Source organism: Gossypium raimondii, chromosome 7, assembly GCF_025698545.1.
Source record: "Gossypium raimondii isolate GPD5lz chromosome 7, ASM2569854v1, whole genome shotgun sequence".
Lineage (NCBI taxonomy): Eukaryota > Viridiplantae > Streptophyta > Magnoliopsida > Malvales > Malvaceae > Gossypium > Gossypium raimondii.
Window position 1 is genome coordinate 35,879,595 of NC_068571.1, and position 11,425 is coordinate 35,891,019.

The 11,425-nt window shown below is 35.1% G+C and overlaps 1 protein-coding gene across 1 annotated transcript; it reads left to right on the top strand.

The window, feature by feature from the left end:
- The first annotated feature begins 9,892 nt into the window (after window positions 1–9,892).
- Window positions 9,893–10,796, top strand: LOC105770917 (uncharacterized). Its single transcript, XM_012592287.2, has one exon. The coding sequence runs from the start codon at window positions 9,956–9,958 to the stop codon at window positions 10,556–10,558; it is 603 nt and encodes a 200-aa protein (XP_012447741.1). The 5' UTR covers window positions 9,893–9,955; the 3' UTR covers window positions 10,559–10,796.
- Window positions 10,797–11,425: the final 629 nt, after the last annotated feature.

Consider the following 11,425-nt stretch of genomic DNA (forward strand, 5'->3'; position numbering starts at 1 on the left):
TAATTTTTATTGATTTATAAAAATATAAAAGACAAAAACACTCACATAATTATATAATTTACTTAGCAAATAAAATGATTTTTGGTAATTCCCTAACTAAGTTGGGACTCTAAGGCTTAATAAATACTATATATAAGTATATATATTATATTAAATAATTTATTTAATCATTTTTTATGCATTTCTTAAAATACCCATAAACTTTTTTAAACCCTAGCTAATTAAATTATAGTATATTATGCGTGGTAAAAGTATGATGGAGGCCTCTGCACTAGAAGTTGAATTGCATTTTCTTACCTCTACTAAAAATGGCCAAATTAGCCCCTTTATGTTAGAAAAAAAAAGTGTAAATTAATTTATCATTCTGTTAAAAATTTCATCCATTTATGTTTTTAAATGATGGTTTGACTTTTTCAAAAAGAATTTATGTAAGTGACCTGGAATTAAATGATGAGTAGTATTAGGAGTTAGATTGCATTTTGTCCCCCCTACTAAAAAATGAGTAAATTAATCTCTGTATGTTATGTTAAAGAGCAAATTGGTTCTCCTAATAAAAAATCCATTAATTCTACTTCTAAGTGATGATGTGTGCATTTACAAAATTACTCTAAAAGTTTTGTAGTCCTTTCAATTTAATCCTAATCACTCAATCTACTACTTAAAAACCCTAATTAACCTCTAATTATGAATTCCTAACCTAAACCAATGCTAATTCTCGAAAACCTTTCGGTTTGACTTCCCGAAATAACTCGGTACACAAATTCGACCAAAAATTAACTCTTTCAATTCTCGAAAAATCAGAGGTGTTACAACAATGCTATATATGGTGGTGGTGGGGGGTAGTTTACAATAACAGTATTCAATCTTGATACGAGACTAATGTGATTGAAATGCTGAAAAAAGTTAATATGATAGTCTTCATGGCAGGAGGGCGTGAAGGAGAGGGGTACTTATCATGTATAGCAGTGTTGAGTAAGATGTTAAATGATGAGGAGGTAGACTTCGGTTCTATTATTTTAGAATGTGATCACAAATTGAATATTGAAAAGGCTTGTGGTGTTGACTTTGATTTTAGTAGAATTAAAGGTTGCAAGGATTAATTATGAAAAGTCATCGGAAACTAGCTTTTTTACGCGACTTTAAGACTATGGAATCATAATTCCCGTGGTAGTATCTATGTCTGGTTTTCCTAGATTGAAGATGAAGACTGGCTTTGCGTTGCATGTGAATTGGTGGTGGTTCATTTATAGAAACCTAACCTTATCTCATATCAAAAGTCAATTACCGTAAAACACATTAATTTGGCGGAGTTTGCTTGAAGGATAAGTACTGTATATGCACATCAGAGCTTTTTCATGCATACTGATCAAGATGCAATGTATTAATACAAACAAATTTATCCATCCTACGAAAATGGAGATGAACATAAAGGATAAGTTGAATCTCGATGATAACAACTCCAAGCAAGTGAAGAAAGGGAATAACCCAACACAAACACAAACACAAATATTATACAGCACCTCAACTTTGTATCACTCATTAAAATATTTAATTTTAAAAAATTAAGTGGTTAAATAAAAAAATTAATAACTAAATGACGTACCCCGCCCGATTGTAATACTTTGGCCACATGTTTTTTAAAATTATATGAATATTATTTATCATATGTTTTCATTGCTTTCTTCCGTAGGTATTTTATACTACGTCTATTAATTTAAAAATAGAGAAGAAAAATTGACTCTACTTTTTTCAAAATAGACTTATAATTTAAAATGTACTATTTATTTTATAGGTCGAAGGGAAAATATTTAATTTAATTATAAATATTATATTCTGGGGTGAAACAAAATATTGATAAGTGGGGTTGGGATATTTATTTTAAATAGACCTGTTAACATGTACAAGTGGAGTTTACTTCAATAAGTATATTTAAATTTGGGATAATTTTGAATCTTGACCACAAAAATTAATATTTGAGAAAGTAAAATAAGTTTTTTTTGAAGTGTAACAAGTACAATTCAATCAAAGTATAAATACATGTCCGAGTAATCATAAGTATCAAATTATTACAAGCAAATTGTTTGAATAGTTACAATGTAGAACCAAACTATTACATCAGAACAAACTAAGAAATACAATCCAAATTAAAACCAACAAACTGACTGGCCTAAAACTCACCTATAATAATTGCACATGATGGGACTCAAAGATTTATGCATACAATTTTTCATGATAGGTCTTGAACCTAGGAACTCAAAAAGACAAAATAAGTTAAATACTCAAGTTATATTGAACATTGTAATTTTTAACTTTATTTTTACCAAGTAATATTTAAATACTACTTTGTATTAGTTTACAAATTTAAACTAAAAATATTACTAAATTTATCATAAAAATTTATAAGTTATATAAAAGAAATCAAATTGAAAAAGAAACCTTGAAAAACTTTAAGGGTCATACACAAATTTCTCCTATTTTTAGACATTAATTATAAGATCAAAATAAAAATTTTAAAAAATTAGGAGAATTGAAATGCAATTTTACAAAATTTAAGGGCTAGGCCCTCATAGTGCGAGCACCTAAATTTGCCCCTGTTTAACGAAAATATTAGCTACATTATTCATAGAGTTTTTAGACTCCATAAATAAGACTAGGGCGATAACAAGTGTCCAATAAAGTATATTAAAATATGGGTGAGTATTTGGCACACTGTATTTTTTTTATTCTACAAGCAACCTTAAAAAATTGACACGTGTTTTTTTAAATATTTTATTATATCTTTATAGGACACTTGTCAACCCCCTAACTATGTTTGTGGAGTCTAAATGTATACCAAATAATTTCCCTTAAAATATTATATATAGGGTTGAGGTTTGGTACATTGCAATGTACTTTTTTTATTCCACAAAAAACCTTGAAAAATTAACATGTGTCTTTTTTAAAGATTATAATATACCCCTATAAAATACTTGTCAACTCCTAACACTGTTTGTGGAATATAAAAGAATTAAAATACGAGGCAATCTTTTAAGTCTACTTGTAAAAAAAAAGGTATATTGTGAAATATAAATGTATCAAATATAACTATATGTTTAAATAATTAAATGGGTTAGGTGAGAAAAACCAGAAAACGAGTGAACTAAAAATATGTTTTTGAAATAAATAATTAAATAATGTAAATATTTCTTAATGTATATCAAAACTTATTTCTCAAAGTATGTAAGAAAAGAAATTAGTTTTTACTATTAGGAGTTCGACATCGTCAAGTTTAGGTATGTTAAGTTTTCACCATGTATATAACATAAACCTAACCATAATAAATGCAATATGGAGCTCATCACTTGTGAGTGTTGAGTTTAAGTATGTTTAAGGTTTCATTAATTACCATAAATCTAACCCCTAGTAACACAAGCATGTTTAAGGAATTTTTTTATTGTGCCTATAAATACCCCTTTCTCGTTTTGTTTTTTCACCCAAGCTAAAGTTACCTCTCATCATCATCGACTTCTTAAGCAATAAAAAGAACTCTCCAAATCTTTCTTTTTTTTCACCTTAAATTCGATCTTTTAAACTCTACTATGGCTCTCTTGAGGCAAGCAACCCATATAGCTCTAATAACCCGAAATATGGTAATATTTATTATTAAATTATTACTTAAATAAGCATTTATTTATTATTCATTTATATTTTCATTTATTTACTAAGTTGAGGAACAAAACCTAAAGAATCAAAGTAGCATGCATTATCCGATGTTGGAGGAAAAGTAAGTTCAAATTACAAATTGTCTAGATGTATTTAGTTTTTAGAATGTGGCCCAAATACCTCGTATTTTATTGTGGTCATCGTTGCTCACGGCCTCGGTTGAAAGGTGGAGAACTATGACTCTTACCTTCCACTTCTCATGCGGTGAAGCGACAATAACTTTAAAAAATGTAGCCCTAATCATGAGCCTTCCAATTGAAGGAGTTATTGTCACCAAGGTGATTGAACTTGAGCTCAAGCCATAAATGATGTGGTCACTCTGCCATTATCTTGATGGTAATAGAGATTTAAAGGGTAGTTGAGTAAAGTTCACATGGTTGCCTACATTGATCGAGCATCCACTAGTGGACAATGAAAAAGATGAAGAGTTTGATCGGTATGCTAAAGCATACATAGTGCACGTGGTCGATGGATGTTGGAATAGTGATTAGTCACAGTCACCCAAAGTTAGTTAGTTTGTTAACTGTTAGCTTATCAGTTAATTAGTTGTAGCTTATCAGTTAGTTAGTTGTGCAGTTAGTTCACCAAGCACTGCTTTAAATACTATGTGATTCTCTTCATTAATGATATGAGAAAGATATATTCAGTTTAGTATTGTCTATTGCTGGTGTCTTGACATGGTATCACAGCTAGAAGTTTTCTTGGGGTAATTCGTAATTTTTTTTTTTACTCATGGCAGATGATGCAGTTCATACTGGTGATACGCCTCCTCAATCTTCTAACGTTGAAGGAGCTACTCATTCACAAGGGTCTAGTAATGTTTCTTCACAGCCCATTCATTATTTTTCCAAACATGATACTACCAAACTAGGGGAACATAATTTTTTGTTGTGGAAACACCAGGTGTTGTTAATTCTTGAAGGATATGAACTTGAAGGGTTGGTTCTTGGTACTACTCAGATTCCACCTACTCATATCCAGGGACCTGATGGTCGATATATTGATAATCCGTCTTTTGTGTTACATAAAAAGCAGGATAAATTCCTGGCTTCTTGGTTACTTTCCACCGTAACCGACGATGTCTTAGTGCATCTTACAAAGTCCAAGACAAGCTTTGATATATGGACAACCATCGAGAAGAGGTTTGGGGCAAAGTCCGATGTTAAACTCTCCACCATGTGTCACTCGTTATACTCTCTCAAGAAAGGAGGTTTGACGGTTAAAGAATATCTTGCTAAGGTTAAAAATCTTAGTGATCGTCTTACTGCTGCTGGTAGTTTGATCTCTGAACGTGAACAGGTGAGTGTAATACTGGCAGGTCTTCCACTAGAATTCGAGTCTGTCCGTGTACTTACCTCGGCTACAATGATTTCTCTTGAACTGCTCACAGAGATGCTTCTTGATTGTGAGGAGCGCCAATTGACTTCTTTGACTGAGGAACCGTTGCAAGCTAATATGGCAACTAAGCAGAAGGAAGATAGTGATGGTGGTTCTAAACATTCTCATAATTCTGGTTGTGGTCATCAAGAATGTAGAATTAGTCAAAGGGGCCATGCTCGAGGTTGGTCTCGTGGGAAAGCTCGTGGTGGTGGTCGAACCTGGTCGCGGTCTCGACCTCAGTGTCAATTGTGTGGAAAAGTTGGTCACTTAGTTCAGACTTGTTACTATCGATTTGATGAGACGTTTTCGGGTGTTGCTCCTAGTCAGACCATGACAGTCAACTATCATCAGTTCCAAGATCAAGGAGGTTGTTCACATGATAATGCTTGCGCACACCTGTCAACTTCTTGTAATGAGTCATGTCAGGCTCATGCCTCTTCTTCATCTGGTTCTTGTTCACGCACATCGCCTGTCACAGATCAGGCTTGGTATCCTGACTTTGGAGCTACCAATCATATTACTCCTGACGTGGCGAATCTCTCAAAAGTTTCCCCCTATACAGGTACGAGGCATGTTTCTGTAGGGAATGGTTCTTCTGTTAAGATTGCTAATGTTGGCATGTCAAGTATGCAGGCTGGTTCCAGGTTATTGCATCTAAAGAACGTTCTTCATGTTCCTAACGTCTGCAAGAATTTACTCTCTGTTGGACAGTTTGCTAGAGATAATGCTGTTTATTTTGAGTTTCACCCATTACTTTGTTTTGTGAAGGACATTCGAACCAGGGAAATACTCCTAGTGGGCCACATGCATAATGGCTTGTACAAGTTTGATACTTCTAATTTTCATTCCAGTAGTCTTGGTGCTTCGGGTCAACATAATATGTTGATGTTGTATGCTGCTCAACACCTATCTTCATCTTCAATATGGCATCGACGACTAGGTCATCCATGCAATAATGTTCTTACTGAAGTTTTACGTAGCTGTAATATTCCTTTTAAATGTAATAAACTGTCATCTGTTTGCTCGGCTTGTCAGTTAGGCAAGACGCGAAAACTACCTTTTAGATCCTCAACAACGTTGTACTCTTCTCATTTCGAATTAGTTGAATCAGATGTTTGGGGTCCTGCTTCTGTCAGATCGAATGGCTTTGCGTATTATGTATCTTTTGTTAACATGCGAAGCAGGTATACCTGGGTGTATTTTGTTCGATCAAAGTCAGAGGTGTTCAAGTGTTTTCTTCTTTTTCACTCTATGGTTCGAGCTCAGTTTGGTTGCTCTATTAAACAACTTCAAACTGATTGGGGAGGTGAATATCGGCCATTGTCAAAAGAATTATCTCGATTGGGTGTTCAACATCGGGTGACTTGTCCTCATACTTCTGAGCAGAACGGAGTTGTGGAAAGGAAGCATCGACACATAGTTGACATGGGCTTAACTCTTCTTGCCCAGGCTGGTTTACCACTCAACTTCTAGACTCATGCTTTTGCCCATGCAGTGCATTTAATCAACAGACTTCCTACTCATTGTCTTCAAAAGCAAAGCCCTTATGAGATTCTTCACAAGGTTCAACCTTCATATCGTCATCTCAAAATGTTTGGGTGTGAGTGTTTTCCCAACCTACGACCCTTTCACAATTACAAGTTTCAGTTCGATCGCGAAGAAGTGTGTGTTTCTTGAAATGCACCAAATCATAGAGGTACAAGTGCATGGATAAAGATGGTCGTGTTTTTATTTCTAGAAGTGTTGTATTCAATGAGGAAATTTTTCCATTTCAGACTAGTTGTTTCTTTCATTCCCAGTCGAATCAGATGAGGACTGGTCATCGAAAGTCTATTCTTCCCATGGTAATGGGTGTGCAATCTTCTTCTCCTTGTATACAGTCATCTGAAGCTCGTCCTGAGGTGTTGAGGAATGAGCCGGAATTTTCTCCAGCAGTAGCATCTTCTTCTCAAGCATTTTCAGATTCATTACCAGACGCACCTAGTCTAGATCCGACTAGTTCTCCAACAGTAGCAGCATCTTCTTCTCAAGCTTTATCGGACTCGTTACCAGAAGCACCTCGTCTAGAACCTGCTGTTGAGCCTATAAATGTCCATCCAATGACAACACGGTCTAAGAATGGCATTTTTAAGCCTAAGGCTTTCTCCACCACCCTGACAGAGAAAGAGCCCTCAACTATACTTGAAGCGTTTCAAAGTCCTGCATGGATGGCTGCTGCTCGCACTGAGTACGAGGCTCTACTCGCAAATCACACTTGGGATCTTGTTCCATTACCAGATGGGCGTCGAGCTGTGGGATGCAAATGGATCTTTAAGGTAAAAAGACATGCCGATGGCTCTGTTGCTCGATACAAAGGTCGCTTAGTTGTAAAGGGATATCTTCAAGAGGCCGGGGTTGATTTTTATGAGACCTTCAACCCGGTTGTCAAGCCAACTACCATTCGTGTTGTTCTGACGTTAGCTATTTTCATGGGTTGGACCCTCCGTCAAGTTGACATCAACAATGCGTTTCTTAACGGAGAATTACAAGAGGAGATATACATGGTGCAACCACTGGGGTTCGAACAGCATGATAATAGTGGTCAGCAACTAGTTTTTCGACTAAGGAAAGCTCTCTATGGGCTTAAACAGGCACCACGAGCTTGGTTCCACAAACTCCGGAGTTATCTTGAGAGTATTCAGTTTGTTTGTTCAAAGGCTGACAATTCCTTGTTCATTCGAAGGTCAGGGTCTCATTTGCTCTATGTCCTTATTTATGTTGATGATATAATTGTGACAGGGTCTGATGCTCAAGCTATTAACAAGTTTGTTGAACAACTTGATGACCATTTCTCCCTTAAAGATCTTGGAAGGTTAGGCTATTTTCTTGGTATTGAACTTGCTTACACTGAAGATGGAATTTTTCTAAGCCAACGAAAATATGTGCTTGAACTTCTTGCACGAGCCTCCATGGGACAGTCAAATGAATCACCAACTCCAATGACTACTACGTGTCATTTAACTGCTAATCAAGGTGTTCCAGTTGAAGATGCCCAGTTGTACAGGAGCATAGTGGGTGCGTTGCAGTACATTGTTATTACCAGGCCAGACATAGCCTATTCTGTTAACAAAGTTTGCCAGTACATGCAAAAACCCTCAGGTCAACATTTTACTGCTGTTAAGAGAATTCTGAGGTATTTGAAAGGAACTCTGGATTATGGCATCAAGTTCAGTCGGAGCTCAAAACTTATACTTGAAGGGTTCTCCGATGCTAGTTGGGGGTCTGACAGTGATGATAGACGCTCGGCATCAGGTTATTGTGTTTATCTTGGGGGAAATCCTATCTCTTGGAGTTCGAGGAAGCAACAGGTTATCTCCCGTTCCACGGCTGAAGCAGAATATCGAAGCCTTGCACATGTGACATCTGAAGTTCTTTGGATTCAAGCTTTTTTGTCTGAGCTAGGAATAATTCTTAAGGGCAAAACCTTGATATGGTGCGATAGCACTGCTGCTGTGGCAGTTGCAGGTAATCCAGTGATGCACTCGAAGTTTAAACACGTTGAACTAGATCTATTTTTTGTCCGGGAAAAAGTTACTCAAGGAGTGTTGCAAGTTGGACATGTTCCTAGTCATCAGCAAGTCGCAGATGTGCTCACAAAGCCACTGGCTGCAGGATCGTTTTACAAGTTTCGGACTCAACTAAGGGTAACCACTAAAGATGATTCAAGGAAGGAATACAGTAGTACGTGGAATGTTAGGAATAGTGATCAGTCACAGTCACCCAAAGTTAGTTAGTTTGTTAACTGTTAGCTTATCAGTTAATTAGTTGTAGCTTATCAGTTAGTTAGTTGTGCAGTTAGTTCACCAAGCACTGCTTTAAATACTATGTGATTCTCTTCATTAATGATATGAGAAAGATATATTCAGTTTAGTATTGTCTATTGCTGGTGTCTTGACAATGGATTACTTGTGGTAGATAAGTTTGGGAGTCTCTACCACGTAATGTATTTACCATTGTTGGAGGACCTTGCTTGAGTTTGCACATACAATTGAGGGTTTGTGGTGTTGGCATTCCTTTATCAGGAGCTTAACAAAACCCTTAACCCGCTTATAGAGTCTAAAAATTCTACTGGTTGTGTATCAAATAATTTTCTATATATTTTAAGGAATGATATTTGGCACACTTCTAGTGAAGTTTTTAGACTCCACAAGTAGGATTAGGGGTTAACAAATGTCTTAAAGGATATAATAAGGGTTAGTATTTTGTACACTCACAGTGTACATTTTTTATTCCACAGGCAGCCCTAAAAAATTGTCATGCATATTTTTATTAAATATTTAATTTTTACTATTATATTACACATTTATAGGATACTTGTTAACTTTTTAACCCTCGTTGTAGAGTTTAAAAATTCCATCGGAAGTAAATCTAAAATTGTTCTATAGTAAAATATTAAAAAAAAAAAGAGGTATATGATAAATTTTTAAAATTACCTATAAAATAAAATAAAGTACAGTAACAATATACCAAATACTAACACATATTTTAAATATTATATACAATAAACGGGGTAAGAGAAGTATATTATAATTGAAGATGTTTTAAGGTAAGTTTTGATTAGTTGAAATAGAAGGTGTGTGATAAATATGTTTTAAGAAGACGTCCATCCCACTTGACATTGAGAGATACATAAAGAGTAATTCAAAAGCCGACATTGCTGACCACCGGCCCCGTCAACCTAAAAACAAACAAATATGGACTTTTTCCAAAGTCAAATCCTCTCCCTTTTCTTCTATTTAAACATAGCCCTTTCCTCTTGGTTGTTTCCTCTTGTATATCATCCAAATTATCTTTAATCCTTTCGTCTCTTTCTCTTTTGATTCATCATATAATAATGGGGAATTCCATATCTCCATGTTTTCATCCCAATCCAAGGTCTTCAGTGAAACTCATCTTCTGGGAAGGAAATACAAGAATCCTCACCGGAAAACACATCGCCGGCGAGGTCATGTTTGAGTTTCCCGACAAGATGGTTTGCCATGCAGACTCTTTCTTCATCGGTCACCCCATCCCAGTGTTAGGCATTGACGACGACCTCATGCCTGGTCAAACTTACTTTGTTCTTCCCCTCGATCGATTTCCATGCATGAATGTATTGTCGGCATCTTCTCTTGCTGCCTTAAAGTCTAGTCCTAAACCTGCTCCCATCAACTTCGGGGACTGCCCTTTCGAATACGTCAAAGGTTCAAATGGTAGGGTTCTGATCAAGGTTTTGCCTGAGTTTATAACAAGCTTGATACATGGAAGCAAAGAAGAAGGAAGTGAGAATAGTTTCCTTTGCAGCACACCGGAGTTGAAGAAGCATTACGACATGCTCGTTGGATCAAAAGAACAAGTTTGGTCGCCAAAACTTGAGACGATTTCAGAGTATAAGATTAGGTTTTCCCCTTGCAGGTTCATAGGGCTGGAGTGGAAACAAAAGGAGAACCAAATTTAGCAATTTATTATAGACGATTAAAAACTCATTTGTCATGTCAACTCCTCAACTAATTGTCTTAATTTCTATATTCATAATCATAGATACAGGTCCTTTGATTAACTGTTTCCTTTTAACATGGTGTATGCCACTAGTTGTACAAACCTTTAAATTCCATTTTCACTGTCAACACACAGAAATGTTATTGAAATTAGAGATTTTCATCTTAATTTAAATTTGCTTCTAAGTGTTTCATTAACTTCATCATTTTATCTTAACAGTCATTTTATTAATTAATTCCAACTAAGCACATATATATATATATATATATATTTCTTGATTGACAACAATTTGTATATTTATATACACATAGAGAGAAATTATATAAAACTGCAACGCACAAGTTAGATATGTATTTATAAATGCTAACCCAAAATTAATGTAGTTGAATACAAATCTTTTATAATTTAACCTACCATTTATTCTATACAAGTTCATAACTTTAATCATCAAGGTATTTCACAACTTCATCCTAATTTTTATTTAATTCTTATTCAAACTCTTAAAATTTTACGAGTCCCAAAACTTTATCCCAAGATCCGTAATGCATCCATTCCTAAAGGAAAACCTACACCAAACATTCATCACAAAGAAAGTGTCAAATTTAAACAAATGAGAAGCTTGTGGGTATAGAATTATATGAATGGGCCATGCGGAAGCAAAGATGAAATTTTTAGCAATTGGGAACTTCTAGCTAGGAAAGTACCCATGAAGTTGATACGGTAAAATTGAATTATTAAAAATTGTAATCCATTTATAATTAATTATGGAATGCCAAAATATTATGGTAAAATTGACATCTTTTATTAGATTTTTTTCTGGATTTAT

Bases quoted from the DNA above. Each gene is read 5' to 3' on its own strand.
- LOC105770917 (XM_012592287.2), top strand. From the start codon at position 9,956: ATGGGGAATTCCATATCTCCATGTTTTCATCCCAATCCAAGGTCTTCA.